This window comes from Lepidochelys kempii, chromosome 20 (assembly GCF_965140285.1).
Source record: "Lepidochelys kempii isolate rLepKem1 chromosome 20, rLepKem1.hap1, whole genome shotgun sequence".
Taxonomy (NCBI): domain Eukaryota; kingdom Metazoa; phylum Chordata; order Testudines; family Cheloniidae; genus Lepidochelys; species Lepidochelys kempii.
This window is the reverse complement of record NC_136399.1, coordinates 24127041-24155037: the sequence shown is the minus strand read 5'-3', so window position 1 is coordinate 24155037 and position 27997 is coordinate 24127041. Positions and strand designations below refer to the sequence as shown.

At 62.7% G+C, this 27997-nt stretch overlaps 2 protein-coding genes across 4 annotated transcripts; one reads left to right on the top strand and one right to left on the bottom strand.

The window, feature by feature from the left end:
* Positions 1 to 7142: 7142 nt before the first annotated feature.
* LOC144929583 (TLC domain-containing protein 4-like) lies at positions 7143 to 19024 on the bottom strand. Of its 2 annotated transcripts, XM_078849553.1 has the most exons (7): positions 18864 to 18950; positions 14344 to 14514; positions 13742 to 13831; positions 12863 to 12921; positions 11990 to 12084; positions 9025 to 9098; positions 7143 to 8626 (listed from the first exon to the last, which is right to left on the bottom strand). In XM_078849553.1, exons 2-7 carry the CDS (start codon positions 14496 to 14498, stop codon positions 8320 to 8322), a joined length of 780 nt encoding a protein of 259 aa, XP_078705679.1. In that variant the 5' UTR covers positions 14499 to 14514; positions 18864 to 18950; the 3' UTR covers positions 7143 to 8319. The 2 variants fall into 2 exon arrangements, with proteins under 2 accessions (XP_078705679.1, XP_078705680.1); XM_078849554.1 differs by lacking the exon at positions 14344 to 14514 and having other exon boundaries at positions 18864 to 19024.
* A 2072-nt stretch (positions 19025 to 21096) lies between these two features.
* ECSIT (ECSIT signaling integrator) lies at positions 21097 to 26989 on the top strand. 2 transcript variants are annotated; one of them, XM_078849618.1, is made up of 8 exons: positions 21097 to 21142; positions 21588 to 21816; positions 22411 to 22837; positions 23064 to 23287; positions 23690 to 23747; positions 24370 to 24518; positions 25280 to 25382; positions 26306 to 26989. In XM_078849618.1, the coding sequence occupies exons 2-8, from the start codon at positions 21700 to 21702 to the stop codon at positions 26524 to 26526; spliced, it is 1299 nt and encodes a 432-aa protein (XP_078705744.1). In that variant the 5' UTR covers positions 21097 to 21142; positions 21588 to 21699; the 3' UTR covers positions 26527 to 26989. The 2 variants fall into 2 exon arrangements, with proteins under 2 accessions (XP_078705744.1, XP_078705745.1); XM_078849619.1 differs by having other exon boundaries at positions 21111 to 21137.
* Positions 26990 to 27997: the final 1008 nt, after the last annotated feature.

The window sequence follows — 27997 nt, the reverse complement described above, 5'->3', positions numbered from 1 at the left end:
CTGGCCCCCTGCTTTCCCCGCATTCTGGCTTTGCACCCGGCGGGGCGTCAAAGGAAAGATGGAAAACTCCTCTTGGCCCGGCCACGTGGGAGCCCTGGGGGCCACAGGAGGGGAAGAAAGCTCTGCCCAGAGGAAAGGGATCACCCGTGGAGGTGGGACAGGGACAGAGGAGAGCGAGACAGCCAGGGAGCGTGCCCCCTCCAGGGCAGGGCTGAGATCCGCTGGCATGGGCGGGTGCCCCCACGTCGGGGTCATGCGGAACATGGGATCCGCCTAGACGGATTGACCACCGGGTTATCAGCCATCCCTGTCTTATCCAGAGTGGGGAGCCCCCTGTCACTGCCCCACTCCTGCCTCGCTGCGGGGAGGGGGGAGATCTGGCTGAAAGGGGTGGCTGCTCCCCTGGGATAGCGGGCGGCACACGGATGGCAGGGAGAGGGATCAGTGGCAAGGGGGGGCAGTGAGAATAACTCCCCCTCGGATTTCCCAACCCTGGGCAGGTGCCCAGCTACCTCACCCTCCAGTCACTGGATCAGATTCCTCTGAGTCAGCTGGGAGAGGTGAGCAGCCGGTGCCCGTGACTCACGGGACGGGGGCTCCCCGGGGCCGAGGCGCCAGGGCACGCGGCCAGGGGAACAGTCCCGAACTGGCCAGGAGGGAGAGGAGATGGCACATCCTAAGGCCCTGGCTGCCCTCTGAGCGGCTCTCGGTCACCAGCAACAGCTGGGATGGGGGCCAGTGACCGGGGCTCTGGCTAAAGGAGCAGTAGCTACTGACGTGGTGGATCCAATCTTCTGCGGGACCCCCAGAGTGGGGGCAACAGCTGGGAAAGCCCCCCAACCTCAAGCCAGCGTATCTCAGCCCTGCAGGGACCCCCTCCTCTTTTCAAGGGAGTTTGTGAGTCCGACCCAAGCCGGAGGCTCAGCAAACTCACTTCATGCCAAGGATGGGGACACCGCAGAGCACTGGGTTTTAATTCCCTGAGGTTTCCCTTTGTAAGGGGCGAGGCCTGTCTGGCTGACGCCAAAGCAAAGGGGAGAAATCTGGGGTCTCTTTCCCCTCCTGCCCTGAGGTGGCCCGGCCAGAGCCTGGTGCCCACACCCCTGGCAACGCAGCCTCGGCCTGGGGCTCTCCGAGGCAGGACATGGCTCGTCCTGCTAGCCAGGCGTGCAGGGTCCTGGTGAGCATATGGGCACCTCTGGCTTCCAATCCCACCCACTGCCACTAAGCACTAGCCCCCACTCCCCTCCCAGAGCTGGGGACAGAACCCAGGAGTCCTGACTCTCAACCTCCTCTGCTCTAACCACTAGACCTCGCAGTCTTCCCGGAGCCACAAGTAGAGCCCAGTCCATGCTGCTCTAACCCCTGCACCCCACTGCCCTCACACAGCTGGGAACAGACCCCAGACCTGTCTCCCAATCCCCTGCTCTCACCACTAGCTCCCACGCTCCTAAGACCTCAGGAGTCCTGCCCAGGTGCCCCCTGCCAGGGGCCATACTGCCCAGATCCGGGGGCTATTGGCACCCCGCTCCTGTGTCTTTAAACCGCCCTGCTGCTGCGAGAACTAAGCAGCCCTCCCAGCCGGAGCCTGCTCGGCCTCTGCTCACCGCTTGCCTTATAAGTCCCGCATCCCTCCTGGCTGCTTTTCTGCCTTCACCCCGTTCCCTCGGTCCCCATAAATCTGGGAACAATCAAAGGCGCGCGGCAGCGCTCGGCAGGCAGCGCAGGCCGGGGGGGGGGGCAGCGCAGGCCGGGGGGGGCAGTCGAGCCTTTGCCAAACTGAAAACAGTATTTTATAAACACTACCGGCAGCAGCCAAGTTGGAGACGCTTTCAGCCTTTATATGGTTCGGTGGGACCCGGGAAGGCCGTGGGGGGGGGGCAGGGCGGGAGCTTGGGGCTCCCCAGCCCAGCCAATACAGTGGGTGTTGGGGGGAGGGGGAGGCGGGTTTGATCCCCCGGGAGCCAGACCCTTGAGAGTATTAACGATGGCGGGCACCTCCGGCCGCGATCCCGGCCGCTCAGCCCTGGCTGGCCCCAAACAGTGTGCAGGCCACGTCCCCCCCAACCCAGCACCCACAGGCCACGTCCCCCCCAACCCAGCACCTGTGGCCCACGTCCCCCCCCCCAACAGCACCTGTGGCCCACGTCCCCCCCAAACCCAGCATCCACATGCCATATCTCCCCAAACCCAGCACCCATGGGTCATGTCTCCTTCCCAACAGCATCCACGGGCCATGTCTCCCCCAACCCAGCACCCATGGGCCATGTCCCCTTCGCAGCAGCACCCACGGGCCACGTCTCCCCAAACCCAGCACCCACAGGCCACGTTCCCGCCAAACCCAGCACCCATGGGCCAGGTCCCCTCCCCAACACAGCACCCACGGGCCGCACACCCCCCCAACACAGTACCCAGCACCCACAGGACTCATCCCCCCAACACAGCACCATGAGTCACGTGTCCCCTCCAAACACAGCACCTCTAGGCCACATATCCCCTCCAAACAAACACATATGGGGCACATCCCCCCCAAACACAGCACCCATGGGCCACGTGTCCCCCCCAACTCAGCACCTACCAGCCACATCCCCCTAGCAAACACAGCACTTATGGGCCATATCCCCTCCCCACACCGAGCGTATGAGCCCCGGCCTTCCCTCCCCCCAGCCCATATGGACTATGTGCCCACCCCCCAGCATGGTGCGTATGAGCCATGTCCTCCCCCCCAGGGCCATGTCCTCCCCTCAAGGTGTATTGGCCACGTGCCCGCCCCCCAGTGTGTACAGCCGTGGATCAGCAAACGTGCCGAGCGGTTGCTCGCGTTGGCCTGAAGCGACCCCTGAGCGCAATGGACAGGCCCTGAGGTCCCTCTCCCGGGTGCCCGTGCGGGAGTCATGAGCACAGCTGGGGGCGGAACCCAGGCGTCCTGGCTCTGTGATCTCCTGGCGCTTAAGGCCGAAGGGGCCGTTACATCCCCGCTGGGACCCCGCTGGGACCGGGCCCTGGGCAGGGATCCCTGGCTGGGCCGCAGTCAGCTGCCTCCTGCCGAAGGGATCTGGGGCTGGCCTGGGACAGGGTGCGAACGCAGCCGGAAGCCCCAGCGAGCGAACGGGGTCAGGGAAAGACCCTGAGGCAGGGTCTGGAGGAGGGGGTGCGGGGGGCTCAGCTGCGGGCGTGCTGTGCCTGGGGACACATAAGCAGGCCCTGCCCAGCGGTGAGAGGCGCTGCGGGAGCTCTGGGTGAGCCTGCAGGGGGTGCTAGCTCGTGAACTAGCCCAAAGCGATCAGTTAGACGGAGCGGGTGATGAGCCCGGCAGCGCAGCCTAGCGGATAGAGCCCTGGAGTGAAAGCTGGTTTGATCCCCGGCTCCGCTGCTGGCTGGGCGGGCGACCTGCGTAAGTCACCTCCCCACTCGGTGCCTCGGTTTCCCCATCTGGGAAATGGGGATAAGGACACCGCGCTGCTTTGCGCTCTGCTGGTGGAAGTGCTGAGAACGAGGGACTGTGGCACATTGTTCTCGGTGTCCTTGGGCGACTCCCCTTCCCCACGTCCCGGGAGCGAGTTTAGGACGATGTTCCTATTGGGGCAGCGCCGAGCGGGCCCCGGTCTGGGCTCGGGGTCCCTTGTGCCGGGCGCTGCCCCCCGTGGCTAAAAACAGCCCTTGCCCGAACCGTTTCCGAGGCAAGAGGCAGGTGGGCACAGCAGGGACATGCAGCGCCGGGCCCTGAGGGAGACTGAAGTGGGGGTAGGAAGGCACTGGCGAGGGGGAGATGCCGCCACGCTGCCAGGGCCACCTGGCTAGGTGCCCCAGCCGGGATGCCTGGTAGGAGCTTGGGAAGTGCCGTGACACATGGGCCGGGCACCAGCTGCTCCAGGAGAAGGTGCGAAGCGGCAGCCCTGGCACCGTGCCCATGGGAGCTCACCCAGTCAGGTCAGGAGTAACCCCCTGGTTCGGGGATCGCTGACCGTTTGGGGGTCCCAGCTCCCGGGGGCTGGGTATGCTTCTGCTCAGCCCCCTGCTGGTGTGCTGTGAGATGGGGCAGGCCGGCTAGAGGTGTGGGGAGAGGGGACACCCAAGGGGGCCGATCCTGTGCCCCCCCCAGCAGGCTGGCTCCTGCCAACCCAGCGCCGCCGGGCCATGCGTGTGCACACGCGTGTCCAGGCCACAGCAGCCAGGGGGTTAAGGGCCCAGGCTGGTGCAGGCTGACTCAGCCCTGAGCTCATGGCCCAGGAGGCTCCGAAGCTGGAGGGACCTGGCGGGCGGCTAAATTTTACTGATGACGTGAGGCTGAGCCGTACGGTAGCTGAATCAGGCCGGGTGCCAACGCCCCCCTCCCCGCCCCTCGGGCCCCTCTCACCCACCCCTCTCGTTCCCCAGCACAGAATGAGCATTGCCATTTATAGCTGCCTGGCGGCCTGGCCCCACGTCACCGCGCCCACGGCTCAGCCAAGAGGGTGCCCCCCGGAACGGGGGGTCCTGCCAGGGGGCCGGGCAGCTGTACCGGGAGCAGGGGAGCAGGGGACGAGTGGGGAACCTTTGGGGCTGGCCCAGGCCCTGGGGGCAGGGGGGTCCGGGTACCCAAGGGGCTCTGTGGGCTCCTTTGGGCACCCACTGCTCAACAATCTCCCATTGGCAGCAGGGGTGGAGGGTGCCAGAGGGCACCTGGGGGCCCCAGGGAGGGGGTGCTGGGGGGCCCCAGGGAGGGACCGCTGCCGGCTGCAGGGCCTCACGTGCTAGGATATCTGGGTAGGATCACTGGCGGAGAGCAGGGCTGGCATGAGCTATGTCAGAGGCAGGCGTGAGACTCTCTGCAGGGATGGACTAACCAGCCCCCAAGGGAAGAACCCCCCCCAGCCCCCTATTCTGGGTTTGCTCGTGTTTGCCCTCCCCCAGCCCCGGGGGCTCTCACTGGGCGCCGGCCTAGACTCCTGGCCTCACGGATCACGTGGCAGGGAGTCCCACTGGCCCCTGCCCGGCGTTCGTTCTCGAGGCCCTGACAGCTCCTTGGCCCGCGTAGCTCCCACCACACGCACCATGCCCCCGGCCCCCCGCCCCGGCCCGCTCCGCAGCGCTGCCCAGCACGGCCAGACCTAACACTTAGTTCATCGGCCTCCATCACCTGCCAGTGTTAGCAACACCCTCCCCGGCTCCTCTCTGGGGAGCTGCCCACCCCGTTCGTCCGACTACGGCTCTCAGGGCAGCAAAAGGGGGGTTAGAGCAGGAGGCTGGGAGGCAGGACTCCTGGGTTCTGTCCCCAGCTCTGGGAGGGCAGTGGGGTCTGGTGGTTACAAGGGGGGAGGGGCTGGGAGGCAGGACTCCTGGGTTCCGTCCCCAGCTCTGGGAGGGCAGTGGGGTCTGGTGGTTACAAGGGGGGAGGGGCTGGGAGGCAGGACTCCTGGGTTCCGTCCCCAGCTCTGGGAGGGGAGTGGGGTCTGGTGGTTACAAGGGGGGAGGGGCTGGGAGGCAGGACTCCTGGGTTCTATCCCCAGCTCTGGGAGGGGAGTGGGGTCTAGTAGTTAGAGAAGTGGGGGTGCCGGCAATCAGGATTCCTGGGTTATTTTCCCAGCCGCAAGACATCCACCCACCAACCCAACATGTACACAGTCTGATGCACCCCCCCACCCTTGGCCCCCAACACACACGTTGCCCCACAATGTGCCCCCCGTGCAGTCCATACAGCTTCACCCCTCCCCAAACATGCCTCCCCCCCCCCACACACCAAGGTGGGCTCCACCTGTCATATTGAAATACCCTTTCAGCAAGGGGCTGCCTGCCCCCCACTGCACCCACCCAATGCACAGGGCACCCCTGAAATCACACGGCCACCTCTCCCTGCAGGGAGCCCGTGAGAAAGGGCTGCAGGACGGCCCAGCGTAATAAACGAAATCCTGTTTATTGTTATTTTCATACACCAGCCGCCCAGGCCCCCGCACCGCTTGGCGATCACAGTCCAGGGGGCAGGATGAGAGACGGGCCTCAGATGGGGGGATCCGCCCCCCGTGAGAACGGTGCTGCGAGGCGCGAGAACGATCTTGCCACAAGAGCAAACCTGAGTCCCTGCAAACCTGAGTCCCCGCAATTCGTGTCACGTCCCTCTGTCTGTCCCCTCCCCCATTCTCCTGCCGGCGGCACCCCCAGGGGGTGGCAGTGGGAGCCTGTGTGCTGCTCTGGGGGGGCGCGGGCCAACGGGGATGCAGGTGTTTGGGGCGGAGGGTACGAAATGCCAGGTTTGAGCTGGCACCGGGCAGTGCGGTGGGCAGTGGATTCCGATCGCCCCCCAGAGAACAGGCCGGAGAATCCCCCGGCATCGGGCCCGGGCTGGCGGGTTTGAGTTTAGGGCTGGGCTCCGGCCTGATGGGCTTTAGGGCAGAGAGTGAGGGTGGGGACCATACTGAGGAAACGGGTGACAGGGTAAATGCTCCAGGCCAGCCCTGAACCCGGCAGCCGAGGGCGCCCGCTGTTACTAAGGGGCAATTGACAGCCAGGCCTGGAGGGGTCAGAGGGCGAGGTCCTCAGCTGGTGCAAATTGGTGTATTACTGACCGGTCCTACTGTCCTTAGAGCCCATAACCAGGATTGGGGCCCCCATTGTGCCAGGGGCTACCCAGACCCCAGCTGAGATGTGGGGGGGCCCTCTTGTGCCAGAGGCTGCCCAGACTCCAGCTGAGATATTGGGGTGCTCCCATTGTGCCAGGGGCTGCCCAGACCCCAGCTGAGATGTGGGGGTGCTCCTGTTGAGCTGGGGGCTGCCCAGACCCAGAACGAAGTAAAGTCCCTGCCCCAACAAGCTCACAATCTAAACAAAGGGCGGGAGGGGAAACTGAGGCACAGAATGGGCAGTGACTTGTGCAGAGTCACCCAGCTGGCCAGTGGCAAAGCTGGGGACGGACCGCAGGTGTCCTGAGTCCCAGCCCAGTGGCCTGTCCCCTGACACCCACACTGAGGGTCCCACCCCACCCCTGACAGACAGACACTGGAGGCAAACGTGGCCGGAGAGGTCGGAGCCCAGCCAGGTTCGGGGGTGAGCTGGACGCTCGTCCCCTGGCCCGGGGGGGGGGGGTTTGGGGTTAATAAATTAGTATGGGGGGAGGCTTAATTCCTCATTAGGGCAGAAATGTCAGATATGAAACAAGGAATCGAGAAGGAATTTGAGATTCTTCACTGGAAACCGTCCAAAAAACCCGATCTCGGAGCTGACCAGAGCGAGACCTGGTGAGGGAGGCTACTTCAGAGTGTCACTGGGAGCATGGAAATGCCTAGAGGCCCAGGCCGAAATCAAGGGGCACTGTCTGGGCCTGGCCGAGATCGGGGGTCCCCCGGCCGTGCCGGGCGCTGCACGGGTAGAATGGAGGACAGGCTTGCCCCACAGAGCTCCCAGTCTGAAGAGAGAAGGCACAGCTGAAGGGGCATTGTCCTCCTTTAACAGACAGGGAAACTGAGGCACAGAGGAACCGCGACTCGCCTTGGGAGTCTGCAGCAGAGCAGGGACTATAGGCCGGTTCCCGGGGGCCCCAGTCCAGAGGGTTCTGAACATGTTTAGCTGGGGGCTGCCCTGTGCCAGAGACACCCCTGCTGGGACCCGTGTGGCTCCCAACTCCGCACCCCGCTCCCCCTGCCAGAGCAGGCTCAGCCCCAGGACCCTGCCCCATCCCCTTGGGTAGGGGGCCAGGGCCTTATGGAAGGGGGGGTGCTTTGGGCCAGGAGGCATCTGGCAGGGAGGAGCCTGGGTCAGACTGCAGGATCCTGGGGGTGTGTGTGTGTGTCCTCAAAAGCTACAAATAACCGTTGGCCCTCGGGGGTTCAGCACACGTGGGCCCCACCCCCCCAACTCTCCAGCCCAGTAGTGTGGGCCTCCTTCCCCTTTTTGTAGGAGTTGGAGGGGGTGCGGAGGCCTGGGGAAGCTGTTCACTAGGCTGCAGCATGGCCCTACTGTGGCTCCCCGCTCTGCCCTCTGCCCCCCACCCAGCTGGAGCCTCCGTGCCCCTTGTGCATGGACACGCAGGCCCCCACAAAGACAGGCATGCGCAGGTCCAGATGTCCCAAGTGCTCAGTGCCAGTCCCGGTGCCCCATGGATTTCCTGGGTGCCTGGGGCATATGCCAGTCTGTGATCTCCATGAGTTTCCTAGCTGCCTGTAGGGCATGTGCCAGTCCAGATGCCCCTGTTGCTCAGTGGGGGCCAGTCCATATGCCTGGGGGCACATGCCAGGCCAGGGTATTTCTGTTGCTGAGGGCTCTGATGGGAACTAGAGTGGATCTTCCATCTGTGCCAGGAGCTTGGGGGCCCCCTGGCTGCGCCCCCTGGGGAAGTCCAGCTCCCGCTTAGTCCCCGTGGCTGCAGGCCGCCTTGCGCTCCTGGGACCGGCAGAAGGCCCGATAGAAGCCCCGGATGATCTTGTACATCCAGACCAGGTTGAGGACCTCCAGGGCCAGGCTGGGCATGATCCAGGCCACTTGCACGGCTAGCCCCAGGCGGGCGTACTCGGGCGTGCCGTGCCAGGCCAGCACACGGGCGTAGTAGCTGGGGATGACGGCGATGCGCACCAGGAAGAAGACCACGGTCATGGCCAGGCCGTTGGCCAGGACGAACCAGGAGGAGCGGGGCTGCCCCACGGTGTCAAAGAACCACCTGGGCCACGAGAAAGGTGCGCGGTCACTTTAAACAGCCTCAGGCCCTGCCCCCTCCAGCTCCTGGCGTCACATGATCACATCAGCCCTCTCATTAAGCCAGACTCTGCCTGAGTCTGCAGAGAGCCTGAGCCCATAGCCCGGGGGAGGGAGGGGCGTGGAAGCTGCCCTGATGCAAGTCAAAAGGGTGTTAACTCCCAGCCCCACTGATCTAGGGTTGCCTGCCCTACCCTTCAGCCCCCCTCCCTACACCGTCTGTATCCCAGCATCCTCTGGGGTAGTGGCACCATCCTCATCCCCCAGCGCCTCAGGAGAATTTGAATCCGTGTCCCACTGGGACACTCAGGCACCTTAGAGCCCCCCAGCACCAGCCCCTGCCCAGCCCTCCCCCGGACTCACCGCAGGTTGACGAATGGGGTGGAGAGCTCGGAAAGGAGGCGGAAGTTGGCGAAATAGGGCAGCACCCCTCGGCTCTAGGGGAGAGAGAGGCTGTTAATCCCCTGCTCCAAGGGGCTCACGGGGGGGACAGATCCTCCACCCCAGGCCTGCTCAGGAACCACCCCAGAGGTGGGGGGCGCTGAGCTGTGCCCCAGCATGAAGTAAGGGGCGGGTCGCTGGACTCACAGACCCCAAGGCAGAGTCACTTCCCTGAAGACCTGGAGCCATGAGAGGGGCCCACCCCCACCAGGTTCCTTTGCACCTTCTGTAGGGGAGAGATGAGCAGAGTCCCGTCCCCCCGCACCAGCCCTGCCAGAGCCCCTCAGTCCCGACCCGCAGCCCCCTGCTAGCCCAGCCCTGGGCCTCCCCACACCCAGATCTGCCAGTGCCCCCAATCCCCACCCAGAGCCCCCTGCTAGCCCAGCCCTAGGATCCCTGCCCCTCCCAGCTCTGTTAGTGTCCCTCAGTCCTGACTCGCAGCCCCATTACCCCAGTCCTGGGTCTCCCCTACCCAGCTCTGTGTATGGCTCCCAATCTCAACCTGCCCCACCCCAGTTCAAAGAGCTGTCCAAATATTTAGGCCAGGCTCCCTCTGCGTGTCCCCCCCACGACCCCAAAGGTGCTAGTGGGGCTGTATCTGACAGCTATGGGGGGGCTGACCCCCTGGGGAGTTCAGTACCGGGGTCATGCCAGGGAGGGCCGGTTGTTTGGTAAGGCGTCACAAATGAGATGTTTAGATGTTCCCATGGCCTGGGCGCAGTGCAGGGGGCAGAGTGGGGAGACAGACGCCAGCTGGGGCTGGGTCCTGACTCTTCCTGCTGGCTAAGTTCTGGGGGGGCCGATGGCCCCACAAACAGGGGAGACTGACCCGGGTGAAAACACGGCGCGCAAGTGAATAGCCTAGCTCACAGGCCTGGCCGATTCTAACAGGGCTGCCAAGCTGGGGCCTCACTTGCTATGGGGGAGGGTGATTGCCCCCCCCACACTTTGGTTTGCCCCCCTGACTTTTCATAGGTCCCTATGACCCTACCCAAGATGCTGCAGGCTGGAATACAGTCCCCTGTATTCTACATGCTGCCCCAGCTTGGTCCCCAGCCCCCCACGTTTCTGAGCGGACGCCCCAGCTGCCAGAGTCGGGTGAGAGTCGGTTTCAGTCCCCAGCTCCTGGAGTCCCGGGGCAAAGCAGCGTCCTGGCCCGCGTGGGGCCGAGAAGAGCTCCTGGCCCTCAGCGGGGCGGATAAAGCTGCCAGGGCCAGGGGAACCCAGCTACGGCTGCAACCCCCCCGGTTCATAAGAAGAACCCCAAATACCAGTAGAAAGTCCCGATTCTGAAGCCAACGAGGCTCCTCCCCAGTGATCTGGGACCGGCTGGGGACGGCCACACTGGGTGCTAAGCAGACCAGGGGCGTCCCATGAGCCCTTAGTGGGGGAGAGGATCCTCCCACCCCCTCCACTGCAGGGTTCTTTCCCCTTCCCTGGGGGCAGCTGGTGCCAGCCCCTGTCAGAGCCTGGGTGGGGCAGCAGGTCAGGACCTCGGGCCTGAGCAGTCCTATGGTAAGAGGCAGATTTCTTCCCCAGGACTCGGGTGCCTCAAGGCAGGGGCTGGATGGAGCTTGGGAATTATTGTTCTGTGCCGTGCCCAGGGTCCCTGCCATGACCAGGGTGCCTAGGGGCTACCGTAATACACCTAATACACAGTATTTAGTCACTGACACCCGCCTAAAGCTTTTTGGATGGAAATTTTCAAAAGCAGCCCCTGGTTTTTGGATGACCAGCCTGAGCTGCCAGAAGGGGGGTTTCCAGCCAGCGCTGGCTGCTCGGCCCAGGACGTTCCACGGATCTCGGCTGCCGGCGCCTCCTTCCCGGCCCGGGGAGCTTTGGTGCTAACAAGCACCTGGGGCTGCGCAGGCAAACGGCCCCCTGCGTCCCCTGGCGAGTCGCTGGCCACCAAGGGAAGCCACCTGGGGGTGGGGAGGGGGGGCAGGCCCAATTGTTGTCTCCCAGCACAGCCCTGCAGCCACAGTGTGAGTGCACATCGGCTGCCATCACCGTGGCATCTGGGCACCTCGCCATCGTTGGTGTATTTAGCCTCACAATGCCCCTGGCAGGGCTATTATACAAAGAGGGAAACTGAGGCACTGAACAGCTATACAACTGGCCCAGGGTCACACAGGCAGTCTGTGGCAAAGCAGGGAATTGAACCCAGGACTCCCAAGTCCTGGGCTAGACACTAATCACTGGGCCATCCTTCCTGGTACAGCCCTCGCCATCTGCCCCAGGGTGCCCACCCCGAGCCGCATGCAAAGTGGGGAGTCCAGGGCCCAGCAGGGCTCATCTGAAGGGGACGCGCTCTCTGCCTTGAGCTAATGTCTCATGCAGAAGGTGGGTGAAATTCTCCGGCTTGTGCTGTGCAGGAGGTGAGACTAGATCTAAGGGTCCCTCCTGGTGTTAAACCCTCTGAGATTATCCCCTCCCTGCTGCAGAACAGGGAACGGGCCCATCTACCATGGTATCCCGTCTCCAGCAGCGGCCAGACCCCTTCGAACCCAGCTCTCATGAATCTCAGTCCCTTAGCCCCAAGCCCAGCCCAGCCTCCCAGCTCCCAGAGGCAGGTGCCTTGGGCTCCTCTGTTCTGGCTGCGTTCCCGCCCCTCCAGGCCTGGGGAGGGGGGACGCCAGCTGGCGAATGGGGGCTGAAATCGGAGCTTTGACTTGAAATGGGGGGGTGGATTCTGGCTGGGATTAAAGGGGGGGGGTTGAAGCTGAATTTGGAGCCTGGATGGACCCAGCCATTGCCCTCGGAGCGGGGGCAAAGGAAGTAGCTGGGGCGGGGGGTGCAGAGGAAGCACAGAGAGAGCCGAGATCTGGGGGGCTGGGACAGGGGAGGGAGCCTGCCCCAGAGCAGCCGGCCAGGACCTGGCACTGACCAGCACGTATCCGTAGGCGTACAGCGCCACCAAGTGGTGGCAAACGAACAGGGAGTCGCCCAGCATCTTCCAGTACCGCAGGAGCAGCAGCAAATCTGGAATTGAAACACACACGGAGGAGTTTTAATGCGGGGGGGCCGGGGGGACAATGGGGGGGGACAGGTCAGTGTGCTGGGGCCCCCATGGGAGGGCGCTGTGTCAGGCTCAGCAATGGGGAAATGCACAAACACACACAAACAAACCCTACCAGCCCCTCCAGGCGCAGCACGACGCCCCCCCACCCCAAACACTCTCCCCACATACCCCCTCTCGCAAGCCTGGCACCTCCCGCCCCGAGCCTCTCAGAGCGGGGCCTGTAGCCGGTGTGTGTCCCCGGAAGAGGCCCGATTCCTGGAGTGAGCTCAGCGCTGGCCCTGTCGGAAGTCAGCCCTTTGGGGGCCCCACAAACCATTCGCTGCCTGGGAGACCCTCACCCTGGGCTGGGCACCTGGATTTCTCCTGGAGTTTCCATCTATTCCTGGGGTCCTCAGCTTGGGTGGGAGGCACAAACAACTCCCACTTGGGTGGGGTTTCAGGGTCCAACCCCCCTGATTGCCCAGCTGCCCCACTGCAGCTCCCTGCTTCAGCTCCAAAGCCTGGCCCTGCCGGGCAGCCCCCCAGGCCCATGGCCCCAATGCCTGGTGGCTCCTTTCACTCCAGAAGGAAAAAGTCACCAAAATTGTAAGAAGTTTCCCCAGTTTTTTTTAGGGGTTTAGATCATTTTGTGCCTGAAATCCCAGTTCTGGGGTCCCCCCAGGTCAGGGAGGCCAAAGAGCTGGGGGTCGCAGTCCCCAGGCCAGCCAGCAGGGGCAGCACGGTGCCCCCAGCGTTTACCGTAGAGGAGGTAGCCGCAGGTGATGGCCACGTTGAGTTTCACCAGGTAAGGGTCCCCCCTGGAAGCACAAGGAGTCAGGGGATGAGGGGCTGGCATGGGACGGGGTGGGGGGGTTAGTATCGGGGGGAGAGGCGGAGCATGAACACAGGCAGGGGGGTGATCACAGGGCCAGCTCCCCCCCATCAGACGCTCGCTCCCCACAGTGCCTGGGCCCCAGATCCCCCTTGCATGCAACCCTATGTCCGGGCACCATGCCAGCCCCTGGGCTCCAGTCCCCAATGCAAGAGGCTGTGCCCACCCGCACCGTGCAGCCTCCTCTGCCCCGCCGATGCCAGCTGCACGGGCGGCTCTGGCTCCTGGCAGCCGGGGAACAAGGAGGCCATTCTTCCCCGGCACAAAACAGTCTTTTATCACCTCTGCCACCATGTGACCTCAGGCCCACGGGACCTCCCCTCCCCCCCCTGCCCCCTGGCCCAGGGCTGGCACCTTCCAACCAGCTGTGAGAGACAGGGCTTGGGAAAGGGACCAGGGCAAATCTGCCCCCAACTCCGAGCATGGGCTGCAGCCAGCTACAGAACTGTGTGTGTCGGGGGGGAGGAAGCCAGGGCTGGGAGAGTAGGGGGCTGCGGGTCGGGAGTGAGGGACACCGGGGGGGAGCTGTGGGGCAGGGAGCAGGGGGCTGTGGGTTGGGAGTGAGGGGCACCGGGGGACCTGGGGGTGGGGAGCAGGGGGCTGAGGGTCAGGAGTGAGGGGCACCGGGGGAGCTGTGGGGCAGGGAGCAGGGGGCTGTGGGTTGGGAGTGAGGGGCACCGGGGGGAGCTGTGGGGCAGGGAGCAGGGGGCTGTGGGTCGGGAGTGAGGGGCACCAGGGAAGCTCACCAGATGGGGTTGGCGTTAATGGCTCCATCGAAGAGCAGGATGTAGACGCAGAAGAGGCCGACGATGAGCGCGTGCAGAGTGGAGACACACCTGGGGGGGATCACACATGGCTCAGTCCCCCCCCTTGGCCTCCCCAGGGATCACACATGGCTCAGCCCCCCCATAATGCCCCCAGGATCACACGTGGCTCAGCCCCCCTCCCCCAAGACCTCCACCGCGGGAATCACACACGGCTCTGCCCCCCTCATGGCCCCCGCAGGATCACACACGGCTCAACCCCCCAGTGGCCCCCCAGGGATCACACACGGCTCTGCCCCCCCCATGTTGCTCCAAGCACCCAGCCCCTGGGCTTGGACAATGACTCCTTTCAGCCCGTCAGACGCCTCACGCGCCAGGATGTTCTCAGGCTAAGCCCACAAGGAACGTCCGGATGGCTCCCGCTGGGGGCTGGGCCTAGTGGTTAGACGCTGCGGGGCTGGGAGCCAGGACGCCTGGGTTCTAACCCTGGCTCTGGGAGGGGAGTGGGGTCTAGTGGTTAGAGCACGGGGAGCCAGGACTCCTGGGTTCTGTCCTGCTCCCCTCAGGCCCGAGGACTGCGGTACCTGGAGTTCCACTCGCACTTTTTGACAGCGGTCAGGCCGCAGTAGCGGCGGCTGAGTGCCAGCGAGAGCTGGGGGCTGACGGCCGAGAAGAAGAATTGGAAGGTCACGAAGCTGCCGGCCACGATGCAGTAACCCAGCCGTGTGGACTCCTCCATGGCCGCTCAATGGCACCTGTAAAGGGAGCGTGGGGCCCCACAGGGATGGGATCTGGAGCCTCCTGGTCAGGAAGCACCAGCCCCCACAACTGAGCGGGAGGAGAATCACCACTGGCTGAGAGCATTATAGGGCATATGACACAGAGCAGAGCTGTTCTCGTTCCACCTAGCAAAGGGCAGCGGTACACACACACCCTGCCGATGCCCCTCGCTCCTGACCTGCAGCCCCGGATCTCCGTGGAGCGGTGATAAGCCTGCGTCACAGAGGGGAGAGTATTTAAGAGTTTAATTCTCTCTGGTCCCCCACCACAGTGATGCCCAGACCTGTGCCCTTTTCCCACCACAGGCCCTTGGTGCCGTGTGGTGCTGCCCAGCCCTACTGCCAAGGAATGGGCAGTGCCCGGCACAGCAGACCAAGGCCAGCGGGGAGGGGGGGCACCAGCAGCCCCCCAGGATGTGCCCCACACTCTGGAGCTGAGAGGGGGATCTGGCCCCGTGGTGGGGGATGGGGACGTGGCCGTGCCCTCCAGGGCCGTGCCAGCTGGGCACCCGGTGATCGCTGAGCTGGGGGCAGGGGCTGTTTGGAAAGGGATGCACGTCCCAACAAGCAGCCCTGACCGCCCGGCCCCAGGAACTGGCCGGAACCAACCCCCGCGGGGGTTGCAGGCCACTGCAACGCAGAGATCAAGGTCCTCTGTCCCCAGAGTGGGGATAGAACCCAGGAGTCCAGGCTCCTAGCCCCCCTGCTCTAACCACTAGTCCCCACTCCCCTCCCAGAGCTGGGGATCGAACCCACAGGGAGAGAGGCCTGATGCTGAGGGCCTGCCAAAAGGGGGGAGCATTATGGAATGATAAGGGGGCAAGAGCCAGGACTCCTGGGCTCTATCCCCAGCCCTGGGACGTGAGCGGGATCTAGTTGTTAGAGCAGGGGGGTTGGGAGCCAGGACTCCTGGGTTCTATCCTCGGGGAGGGGAGCAGGATCATTTCTGTTTGTGAGCAAAAGGTGAGATTCTCCTAGAGGCCCAGCCCATGCCGCCAGAGGCTGGAGCTTTAACCCAACCCCTGGATCCAGCAGGCGCTGGTAGAGATCCTTGCCCAGAGGAGCCCTGCTGCCTGTAATTAAGGATTTGCTTAATGAGCCTCCTGTAAACTAACCTCTGCACTGTAAACTAACCTCTGCACTTCATTCAATATTTGCTCAAGACGTGTCCTGCTGGAACCCTGAAATCCGTTCTGAGATGGGGGTGGGGTTCGGGGCAGGAGCCCCGGTGGGGTGGGGTGGGGGGGTTCGGGGCAGGTGACCTCTCCCAGCAAGCCCCGGGGGTTTCAAACCAAACAGGCTGTGAAGCTGCAAACTGACGCTGGTGGATCTAACCCTGGATCCACACCATGGCCCGGCCTGAAGGAGCAGGAGGGGAGGGTTTGCAGATTGGGACCGAGGGGCACCGCCAGTGGCAGATTAGCCAATGGGGTCTGTGCCCAGGGACCCCAGAAAAATGAGTCTCCATGCCCCAACCCCGCTACCCGGCCCCGGCAGGCGGGCAGAGGAATGGACTGCAGGCGGGGGGCCCACTTGCTCTGGCCCAGGGCCCCACAAAACCGTAATCCACCTCTGGGCACTGGCGGGGGCTGCAGGTTGGGAGTGAGGGGGGCCGGCAGAGCTGAGGGGGAGCCCAGGGTGGGGTTGGGGGTCGGGAGTGAGGAGGGCTGGCAGAGCTGGGGCGAACCCAAGGTGGGGCTGTGGGTCGGGAGTCAGGGCGGCCGGCAGAGCTGGGGGGAGCCCAGGGTGGGGCTGTGGGTCGGGAGTGAGGGGGGGCTGGCAGCGGGCATGTGTGCGGGGAGGGCAGGCAGTGCCATGGGGCCCAGGGACTGAATGCTGGCTCCCTCTGTGTGGGGAAGAAACGGGGTCTGGGTGGGTGAGGTTCTAAGAGGGGCTGGAGCCGGCCCTCCTCCTCCAGACCAGATACCACGGTGACGGGCACCAGATAGGTACAATGGTTTAGAGCTGAGCCTGCTGCCCACCATGCCCATTAGCCTCATCTCATTGTTCTACACCTAATAAATAATGTGCAGCGCCTGGCACCATGGGGTCCTGGGCCATGGCTGGGGCGCCTCAGCGCTACCGTAATACACCTAATAAATAATGTGCAGCGCCTGGCACCACGGGGTCCTGGGTCATGCTCCTAAGCCCAGCAGGAGCACTCCCTGCAGCTCCGATTGCGCCGGCTCCAGCCCCGACTCTGCTGCTGACCTGCGGTTCCAACCCCTAGGCCTGATGGCCCGTGCCCTGGTCCAGGAGGAACAGTTGCGTTCGCAGCTCTCAGTGGTGTTGGCAGCCAATGGCTGTGGCAGGGATCCCCGTGGGATCCCCGTGGCTGGAGGCTTTTCAGAACAGGCGGGACGAAGAGCGGGCAGGGACGGGCTGGGTTTACCGGGTCCCACTTCAGTGCGGAGGGACAGGGGCAGACGCCCTCGCAAGGTCCCTGCCCCACCGACAGGCCTGAGCGCGGGTACTGAGTGTCTGGCTGAGGTAACCGGAACTGGGTCTCAAGTTCAATCGAGATGCCACCTCCTGCTTTCACTGCCAAGGCAAAGGGATCAGGGCCAGAGAACAAAGCCGATTGCGGCTGGGAGCCAGGCCCCCACGGGACGGAGCGGCCACATTGAGCCAGGCCTCAGTGCCATGCCAGCTCCCTGTGTTCACGGGGCTGCACTCGTGCAAAAGGGGTGGGGGTTCACACAGACTGATCACATGGAATGAATGGGGGGGGGGGAATAGGGAAATGCCAGGGTCCACCTAAGTGGTTAGAGTCTGGCGGGGGCCGGGAGTCAGGACTCCGGGGTTCTATCCCAGTTCTGGGAAGGGAGTGGGGGCTAGTGGTTGGGGAGCAGGGAGTCAGGACTCCTGGGTTCTCTCCCCAGCTCTGGGAGGGGAGTTACAGGTTAGCATGGCGGGGAGCATGGGAGGGATTTCGGGGAACTTGGCAACCTCCAGGGAAACACCCGAGGTGCCCGGCTCGCAGGGCGGGTGAGATGCTCACATTCAATAATTAAAGGTTGCAAAACACCAACGCCAGGGAACAGGAACGTGCAGCCAAACAATCCAGTTTCCGCCACCTCCGTCTCGCTGTGCCGGGCCCAGCCCCCTCCACGGGGTTAATTATTATCATTCATTTTGGCCGGTCAATACGCAAATTGGGCAAGTAACGAAGTGGCAAAACTTGCAGCCAATCTCCCCCCGCCTGCCACTAACCCTGTCTGGGGCCAAAAGCCAGCCTGGCGTAATGCCCCCCTCAGCGGTGGGGTCGGCCCGGTGCATTCTGCGTGCCCAGGCTAGAGGCACTGGCTGCGGGCCAGCTCAGGGATGAGTGACAGGAGGCCTGATTTCATGGGGGGTCCTCCCAGTCTCCCCAAATGCACCGTGCCAATTTCAGTGTGCCACGAGGGAGCCCGCAGCCCGGCCCCTCATGGCTTCCCCTCTTCCCACAGCATTGGCTTCCCCGCTCCAGGCAAGCTCAGAGATCCTGGAAGGGAGCAGGATCTAGTGGTTGGGGGGGCGGTGGGGGGTGGGAAGCAGGGACTGGGAGTCAGGACTCCTGGGGTTCTATACCCTGAACCCACAGCTGCCCCCCGATTCTCCCTCCCAGGACACAGACCCCCCCACCATGGATCCGGCTCCCCCCACTTGCCCCCCAGGACACAACCCCCCATCGATCTGGCTCCTTCCCACACGGATCCGGCTCCCCTCCTTCGACCCCCAGGACACAGGCCCCCATGGATCCGGCTCCCCCCACTCACCCCCCCAGGACACAGGCACCCATGGATCTGCCTCTCCCCACTCACCCCCCCAGGACACAGCCCCCCCTGGATCCGCCTCCCCCCACTCACCCCCCAGGACACAGCCCCCCATGGATCCGCCTCCCCCCACTCACCCCCCACGGATCCAGCTCCCCCTCACTCGCCCCCCCAGGACACAGGCCCCCATGGATCCGCCTCCACTCCACTCCCCCCCCAGGACACAGCCCCCCATGGATCCGCCTCCCCCCACTCACCCCCCACGGATCCGGCTCCCCCCCACTCGCCCTCCCAGGACACAGCCCCCCATGGATCCGCCTCCCCCCACTCACCCCCCACGGATCTGGCTCCCCACCACTCGCCCCCCCAGGACACAGGGCCCCATGGATCCAGCTCCCCCCAGGACACAGCCCCCCATGGATCCGCCTCCACCCCACTTCCCCCCCAGGACACAGCCCCCCATGGATCCGCCTCCCCCCACTCCCCCCCCAGGACACAGCCCCCCCATGGATCCGGCTCCCCCCACTCCCAGGCTCGCCCTGCCCCGCGTGGCTCGCACGATCCACCCACCTGGGAGGCTCCTGCCCCCGGGCGTGGGGAGCCGGCTGCTCGGAGCCCAGGGGCTCCCGCCGCGCTCCCAGCTCCCAGGCGGCGGTCCCGCCGCGGTGCCACATCCCAGCCCGGGGCCGCCCCACGCCCCGCTCCTGGCTCTGACAGAGGGGCTGGCCGGCGCCCCCGCCTCCGCCAATCCCGGCACTGGACACGCCCCCTTCTGGGGCTAGCCACGCCCCCGCCGCCTGCCCCTTGCCCCCACCCCGTCGTGGGGACCGGCCAGGTGGCAGGTTCCAAGGTGAGGGACGAGCCAGGTCCGCCATGGGGGTGGCTCTGAAAGCCAGGACGCCTGGGTTCGCTCCCTGTCGCGGGGGGAGGGGCTAGGAGCCAGGACGCCTGGGTTCTATCCCCGCGGCAGGAGGGGAGGGGGAATCTAGCATTTGTGGGAAGGGGGGGCTGGGAGCCAGGACGCCTGGGTTCTAGCCCCTTGGCGGGAGGGGAGGGGGGCTGGGAGTCAGGACGCCTGGGTTCGGTCTCCTGAACTTACAGCTGCTCTGTGGTTAAAGCAGGAGGCAGCTGTGAGTCAAACTCCTGGGTCTATTCTTGGGCGGGGCGGGATGGGGGCTGGGTGTCTAGTGGTTAGGCCCAGGGCTCCTGGGTTTCTAGTTTCACTTCTCATACTGCCTCCTTGTGTGACCATGAACAAGTCACTTCCCCTCCCCGTGCCTCAGTTTCCCCTGTTGAATAACAGGGACAATCCACACATCTCCTGGGGCAATGCACATGCAATGCTTGAAAGAGGGAAGTTGCTGCTTTCCTCTGTTGCCACAGCCCCACGTTGTCCCTACAGCCCCACGTTTACAGAGGCACCTTTCAGCCTGAAGCCTGTTACAAAGAGACATGCAAAATAATCACGAAAGGGATCACGAAATCCACGACTGAAATTCAGCCACTTCTGGGGTGGGATCCAGGGGTGGTTTAGACAGAGATCCCTCCTCCAGTGCTGAGGTTCAGTCACCCAGGGGTGGAATACAGAAGCTGTTTATACAAGGATTCGCACCTGGTGCTGAGATGCAGCCATCTCTGGGGTGGGGCATGGCAGGTGTTTAACAGTGCACAGCAATGCCCTGCCACAGCTTGGGGCAGGAGTGAGGAAGGATCCAAGTGACCCTTGGGGGAGAGAACAGGTCTGGAGGAGAAATCAAGCGGGAATGTAAAGTTCCCTCTGTGCTGTCAATAAAGCTGAAGTTGGGGCCTGCTCAGCAACAGCACCCGAAACTCAGCTCCCTGGCCTCGGGCAGGCAGCATGCGGGGGTGGGGAATCCAGGGACCGGCTGGGGCAAAGGCAGGGTCATGCCCAGGTGGTGGCCCCTGGTGGGGGTCTGGTAAAGCAGGGCTGGGGAAAGGAAAGCCAGGGCACCCACTGGGCCAGCGAGGAGATGGAGAAGGAGGAGGTCCCTGGGCTAGGCCTCAGGAGATCTGGGTTCAGTTCCTGGCTCGGCCACAGAATCCCTGAGTGACCTTGGGTGCGTCACTGCCCTGCCCTGTGACTCAGTTTCCCCATCTGAAAAATGGGGTTATTGACCCTTCCTTTGCTGTGGGGCAGGGACTGTGTCTATGCAGCACCTGACACAAGGGGGTGGGGGGACTGATCTGTGTGTGTGTGGAGGGGGGGTGTTTTGAGGAGGAAATATTAAATAATAGCAGAGCCTCATGCTTGGGCGGTGGGGTCTGTCAAACCTCCCTGCAGGCCAGTCCTCCCACCCGGAGTCTGGGTGAGAGCCGCCCCGAGGGGGTAGGATGGTTTGTACCTGGCCCTGCCCCATGTGCCCCCTACCTCGGACAAGGTGCCCCCTGGTTTGTAACCAGCCAGTGAATCAGGGCATCCCGCCGGTCCGGGCCCGTCTGAGGCTGGGTGCGAAGGGCTTGGCAGCTCCCGGACACTGGCTGATTCATCCTCGCCCCAGCCCCAGCCAGGGAAACTGAGGCACAGACAAAGGAAGGGACGTGGCCAAAATCGGGGTGCGGGGGGAGGACGACGAATGGAACCCAGGAGTCCGGGCCCTCTGCCGGGGGCGGGAGGGGACACAGGGCGGAGGCCCCCTGCCCGGGAAAGGGGGGCAAATAGGACCCACGTGTCCGGCTCCCCGCCCCGGTGGGGTAATTTTGGGGAAGTGGGGGGGCGGGGAGGAGGTCTGGGAGTGGGCGGGGTTTAGAAACAGCGTGCGTGATTGGCCCCGCCCCCTGACCCGGCAGGGATTAGAGGGGGCGGTGCTAAAATGGCGGCGCCCGGTGGGGTGAGGCCGGCCTGTGGTCGGATATGGGGGGTGGCAGGCTTGGGGTGCCGTGCACACCTGGAGCTGGGGGTGCCCATGTGGACGGGATGGGGGGCATCTCCCTGTGGAGGGAATGAGGGCGGGCTGGATATGTGGGGTGGAGATGGGATTTGGGGGGGCATGCCCATGTGGTGGGGGGGGTCTGGGAAGTGTATGTGTGAGGTGAGGGGCTGGGGATTTTGGGGGTCCGGTGGCCTCCCCGTCAGGGATATACAGGAGTTTGGGAGCAGGGCATGGGGAGGTTGAACGTGTGGGGGGGACACAGAAGCGGTGTGTGTGTGGCTGCATATGGGGCACCATGAAGGGGGGGAGCCTGAATGTGTGATAGGGAGCTCTCCCCCCCCCTAGATTTCCTGTCCCTGTGTGCTGCGGTAAATCTCTAAAATCCGTCTCGGTCTGTTTCAAGCAAACCCTGGATGTCAGGCATGGCTGAGCCTGCCCCGTGATTCTGAATCTCCCAGCTCCAGCCTCCTTCCTCGCCAGCCTCTGCCCCCCGTCGGAGGGACAAACTCCCCACCATGAACTGTGTGCGGAAGCTGCTCCTGGCCCGAGAGCTCTCTGCCGGCCGAGGCATCCTGCGGCAAGCCGCTCCGGGGAGGGATCTCCCGTGGCTGCAGGAAAGCAGCTGTGCCCAGGTACCAGCTGTCCTTCAGCGGGGCAGCACACTGGGCACCACGTGAGAGACAAATTCCACGTGGGCCCTGCCCCGAGCAGCTCCCAGTCCAAAGGAAACCGGCCCAGGGCAGGTGGGCAGCCCTGTGGAGTGAAGCATCAGGGATGGGATTGTGCATCTTGTAAACCTCTCTCCCTTCTTATTTGGTTGCCCAAAATTTGCTGCCCGGAGGGATCTGATTTCAAGAGGGCCTGAGGACCCCCCACTGCTCCCGTTTGTTGTAATCTGAGGGGAGTGGAAATGGGGTGGAGAAAGAGGGGCAGCAGGTATCTGTTCTTACGAGTGGTATCACAGTGGATCGGTATGATGCACAGGAGAGGCTGCTCGGAAGTAGTCTGAGACCAGCGGTTTCATTGCACACAGGCTGCTAAGCTGCTGTCAGATGATACCAGTCACTGCTGGCCTGCAACCTGGCATCCAGTGCCCGTGAGCCAGGGGAATGGAATGGTGCTGTAGAGTGTGGTACTGATATCTAGGGCCTTGCCCCACTGAGAGGGCTCTAATCAGGGAAAACGACAGCTGCTAAAGGCCCAGTTTGTATCTGATTCTCTGCTAGGGCTTCTGGCCGGTTCCTGTGCGGAGCATCCGGAGTGGTGCTGCCCTGAGCCGTTCCGATCTCGTCCCCTCGGCAAGAGGGGACAAGGAGAAAGACAGAGGGTCCCGTGATGGGGCCCTGGTACCCTTTGATGAGCTCTTCGAGCGGGCCTGCAAGGGAGACAGAAACAAGGCCAGCTTCAGCCGAGCGGTGGAGCTCTTCTGCCAGAGAGACATCCGGCGGAGAGGTCACATCGAGTTCATCAATGCGGCCCTCAGGAAGATGCCAGAGTTTGGGGTGGAGCGGGAGCTCGACGTCTACAACAAGATCCTGGACGTCTTCCCCAAGGAAGTGTTTGTGCCCCGCAACTTCATCCAGAGGATGTTCAACTACTACCCGAGGCAGCAGGAATGCGGGATCCACGTCTTGGAGCAGATGGAGAACTATGGTAGGGATGGAAGGTGCCCAAACACCTATAGCAGCAGTGTGGGTTAGCGGTTAGGGCTGGGGGGAGTGGGAGTCGGGACTCCTGGGTTCTATTCCCAGTTCTGCCACTGACTCCCTGGCTAAACTGGGCAAGTCACTTAACCCATTTGTCCCTTAGTCCCCATGGTGAGGGCCAGTGAACGCACCGTCCGCGTCTCTTACCCACCTCTCCTCCCTCATATGCGCAGGCATCATGCCCAACAAGCAGACGAAGTTCCTGCTGCTCCAGATCTTTGGTGAGAAGAGCCATCCCGTTCGCAAGTACCAGCGGCTCATGTACTGGTTCCCCAAATTCAAGCATGCCAACCCCTACCCGGTCCCGGCGGCCCTCCTCCAAGACCCCGTTGACCTCGCCAGATTCAGCCTGCAGCGGATCGCTGCGGACCTGAGCGCCAAGGTCACGGTCTATCAGGTAACGAAAGGCACTCGGCTGTAGCACGTTGTCTGTAGCCATGGGAGTGACTGACTCTTGCTCATTGGGGTGTGAGCGCCGCGGGGGAAGGGACTCGAACGTGCCACGGCCTCTCGCTGCACAGCGGTGGAGTCCCAGAATGAGCTGAAGGCAAAGCTAGCTCTGGTCAGCTCGAACGTCCCCTAGCACAGCCCGATGCAGAGGAGAAGGTGCTTGCAGCAATTGGGGCATGGAGCACCCTCTAGACTGTTCTATGCGCCAAGGAGTTTACTCCTCTGTTATCTGGGGCCCGGCCTCTTGGGTTCTACAGCCTGCCTGGCTGTATTGAACTGGGGGAGTGGGTCGGGGATCCCACGCATGTGAAGGATGCTGTCTCTAACAAAGGTGTCTTCATTCCTGCAGATGCCTCTGACAGATATTTTGGATGATGGAAAAGAGATCACCCAACTGCACATCGTAGGTACGGGATGCCCCAGACAACCTTGCCTTTGAGTGGCCAGTGCTGGATTACGTGGGAGCGAAAAGTCTCTAGCCTGTTGTCTGTCACCTTTTGGAGCCTTACCTAGAGGGGACAGTCAGCACTGGGACCATTCGGTCTTGCTGGCTAGAAGCAGCCAGGCTGTGGGGAAGCAGAAGTTGCGAGCCACGTGGGCTATGCCTCATTTGACCCTGGACAGACTCCGAGAGGGGGGCGTTTGGGTTGGGAATGGGGGTGTCTCTCTTGCCCCATTGACATGGATTTGCTTGCCTTCTTTATGGGCTCGCCCCAACCCTTCCTTCCTCCTTTTAAATAACGAGCCTGCTCCGGCGCTGAGGAGCCTAGTGTCTTTAGAACCGCTAAGGAGGTAAGCCTCTCTGTAGAGCCTCGCATCCCACTCTTGGATCTGGGGAGTCCTGGCTGTCGATCACAAGCCCAGCTCCTAGGTAGAAATCTCAGCCTGGCAGATTCTCCTGCTCGGGAGAGCTTCCCCACCTTGAGTGCTTTTGCTTGGTGTTCAGCGCAGAGCTGTTGGATTGTGTTCATTCTCTCCTCGGGTAGCTAATCCTTGATTTGTGGCATGTGTGGTTTCCCTTCCCTTTAGGAATCCAGAGCCCCGATCAGCAGGAACTCCTGGCTCGCCACAATCCGGCCAGGCCCGTGTTTGTAGAGGGCCCCTTCCCCTTGTGGCTGAAGAAGACGTGTGTTTATTATTACATACTCCGGGGAGAGCCGCTACCTCCTGAAGAAAAGGTAAAGAACCGTCTTGCCTCCCTGCGTGGGGCTGTCGGCTGTGTGCTGCGGGCTCTGGGGAGGAGGGTCTGTATTTCCAGGCTGTTTCCCTGCATTGCAAACTCCACGGAGTTGGTGCTGGTTTGGTGAATGACATGAGTCACTCTGGAAATCCTGTAAGTCTTGTGGAGGTGGGGCAGGGTGTGGGGAATAGGCTATGGGGGCTTTTCCCCCTCTAGGGGGTGCTGTCTCTGACCCAGACCCACAGCATGGGGACTGGCTGGCTCAGGGGAGTCAGACTGGAATATGGGTTTTTTCCCCTCTAGGGGACACCAGTTCTATTCCCTCCTTCATTGGTGGAGACCAATAATTACCTTCACCTGACAGCCATTCATTGGCCTGCACATGAGTTTGCCAGATCTCAGCTCATTCCTAGCTGGGCTGGTGAACATATTGCCGAAACCACCAGCACAATCTGCAGTGACCAGGCCCCTCACTAACAGCCTCAATGGAGAGGTCGAGGTCCCCTCTTCCACTTAGGGGGTCTGTCTAGGGCCAACTCAGGGATATTGGGCAAGGAAGTTCGCTCTGTGGATACACAGGGCTGCCATTCTGGCCTCTTTCTCTGGAAATCCATGGACTGCGCAAGCTGAATACCTAGAGAAGTGGCCTTGTCTTGTCCAAGGAGGGCAGAGAGATGCAGGTTAGCCATTGGCTAGGGCAGAGGTGTTTGGGGGCGGTATTTACTTCCCCCATATAAATATCTTTCACCCCCCCCTTAGGAAGAGGTGATAGATTCCGAGAGGAACTTCTACTACCCCATGCAGCTCGACCTGGACCTGGATCGGGACCTCTGGGATAATGAGGAATTTTACGTGGATGAAGGTAACTCACGTGGGGCTGGGTCGCTGAGGTAGGGGTGCATTTAGAGCAAATCCTATCCACTGGGACAGTCAGGCAATGGGAGAGCCAGAGCAGCTGGCAGTGAAACAGAAATAGATCCCAGAAATTGATCCATCCCTCTGGAGGCTGTTCCATAGGCTAACAGATCTCTCTGTCCCCGCTCACCTGAACCTACGGCTTCTGAATTCCTAACTCCACACCTCAACCAAAGCCATTCCCCCTTGGTGTAAGCTTCCAATGCCTGTAATATTTTGTGTCAGCCTCGAAGTTGCTAATTCAAATCCAGCCCCAGTCAGGAGTGGATGGATGTTACTGCCACATTACTAGTCCCAATCCTAATCCAGAGCTTCTGAGAGAGGTCTGCAAGGACTGTGTAAACTAACACTGGCACAATTTACAAGAGCGATCCCAGGATAAGAATGATCTTTTTCCTCCCCCTCTTATCTCTATATGATCCCCCAAGCAAGAAAGAAAGCGTCCAGGTCACTTAGATCAGCATATACTTTTCTTCCCTACCTGAACACGTTTAAATCAGAGCTCCTCTGCAGCGGGATAGAACAGTGACTTCTGTTCTAAGTGGCTGTGTTGCAGCTGTTGTGTTCTGCCCCAGAAGTGGCCGCATTTCAATGCTGGGTGAAAAAAATTAGTTCCTGAACGTGTGGACTTTGCATCCTTGACAGACAGACAACCTTCCCCCTGAGGGTGGAGGATTATTGTTGTTCGGTGAATTGACAGTTTTCTTGTGGAGGGAGGGGTGGAGGTAAGATTAGGACCCCAGGAATCCTGATTTCCAGTCACCCTGCTCTCACTACTGGACTCCACTGCTCCATTGCACTGTATGCGAAGTGCTGTGGGGTTTGCTAATATTGACGCTGCTTCTGTTCTCTCTGTCCCATCCCCTGCAGTGGAGGAAGGCCCCGTCTTTGCCATGTGCATGGCCGGGGCAGGAGACCAGGCCACTTTGGCCAAGTGGATTTTGGGCCTGCAGCAAACCAATCCCATTTTGAGTCAGACGCCGGTTGTGTTCCATCTCACGCCGGGGCCCCGAGAGCTCCAGGTGGACTTGGACTCGGAGAGCGGCGAGGAGGAGATCCCGCAAAGTTGGCACGCGAAGCAAGAGCTTTAAACCTGTCTCTGTTTCATCGACTTCCTTGGTGATTGTTTAGCTGCATGTGGCTCCCTCCTGCCTTGCCAATCGAGCAGATAGGCCAGAGGGAGTCTGTTTCAGCAGCCACCATGGCATAGGAATGGATCCGTCCTTTCAATCAGTCTGAGCCACTTTTAGTAGAGTTGCATGTAATGGGGGTGCTGCGAATATTTGCCTGCCCCCCTGCCCATGCTTCCTTCACTCTAGCACTAAGTACCGTACTGCATATTGGGTGAATGCGCTTAGTCGCCATACGATTCGGTGTAGCAGTCTTACATTTGGACCTGATCGTTGTTCTCTGGGGTTTCTGAGCACGGCAGTGGGAGCCCAGAGCCTCCTGAGTTGTAATCCCAGCTTCTATTAAACCGCTCCCCCTGGGCGTGGAGCAGAGACGTTATTAAAAAGCCTGCAGCACTTTCCGAAGAAGACGGGGAACAAGCTCAGTCCTAGCCCTGCTGGTCCTTCTCCATAAAATGGGGGCAGGTTAACATTACCACATGGCTTTGTGCATTGGGGGTCCCCTGCCCAAGCCAGTGAGGGGCCTGGCAGAGCCTGCCCCAGTTCCCCACGCCTTCCCCTGAAGCTGCTCTGAAAACTAGCCAGGAGCTGGCCTGATGGGGGTGGGGGGGGCTGGTCGGAGGCCACGGGTGAGACCTTGTGCTGCTCTGGCTGAGGGGACAGGGAGGGTGCTGCTGATCACAGGGCAGCTACTTGCTGGGGGTTGTGACTGGGCTGAGCTGCCTCCAGCCGGCTCTTCAGCTAGTCAAGTCCAGCTGGGCCTGGGATCCTCAGGGAGGGAGGGGCTGTGTGCTGGCTGGGCCCGGGTCGGTGGCTCTCCTGGGGCCAAGCCTGCAGGGGAAGGTGGTGGCTAGGCTGGCTGGCAGGGGTGTGTGTTGGCCTGTCTGTCCCAGGGGCTGGGTGTAATGGCCGTGGGGAGGGGGCTGGGTCTGAGGCAGCGGGGGGTCTGCCTGGGGGCTGGGCCCCGGAGGGGGGAATGGGATGGGATGGGGGGGATGGGGGTCTGCCTGGGGGATGGGATGGGGGGGATGGGGGTCTGCCTGGGGGATGGGATGGGGGCCGGGGGTGTGCCCGGGGGGGGGTACTGGGATGGGGGGGCTGAGGGGTCTGCCCGGGAGACTGGGGGTACTGGGATGGGGGGGCTGAGGGGTCTGCCCGGGGGGGGGGAGCAGGGCGTGGGTGACCCCTGGGGGCGGCTGGGGGCCCGCCTGGGCAGGGGCTGCCCTCCCTGGGGTCAGGCGGAGCTCGGGGCAGCCCGAACGCTGGGACCCCCTGAAAAGGCTGCGGGGGGAGGGCACAGCCAGGCACCCAGTGCTGGGGCGCATGCGCAAGGGATCTCCGCGAGGGGGTGGAGGGAGAAAAATCTCCAGCGCATGCGCAAAAAGACGACCAGCCCTCGTAGCATTGTGCGCACGCTGAGGGCGGAGCTTCT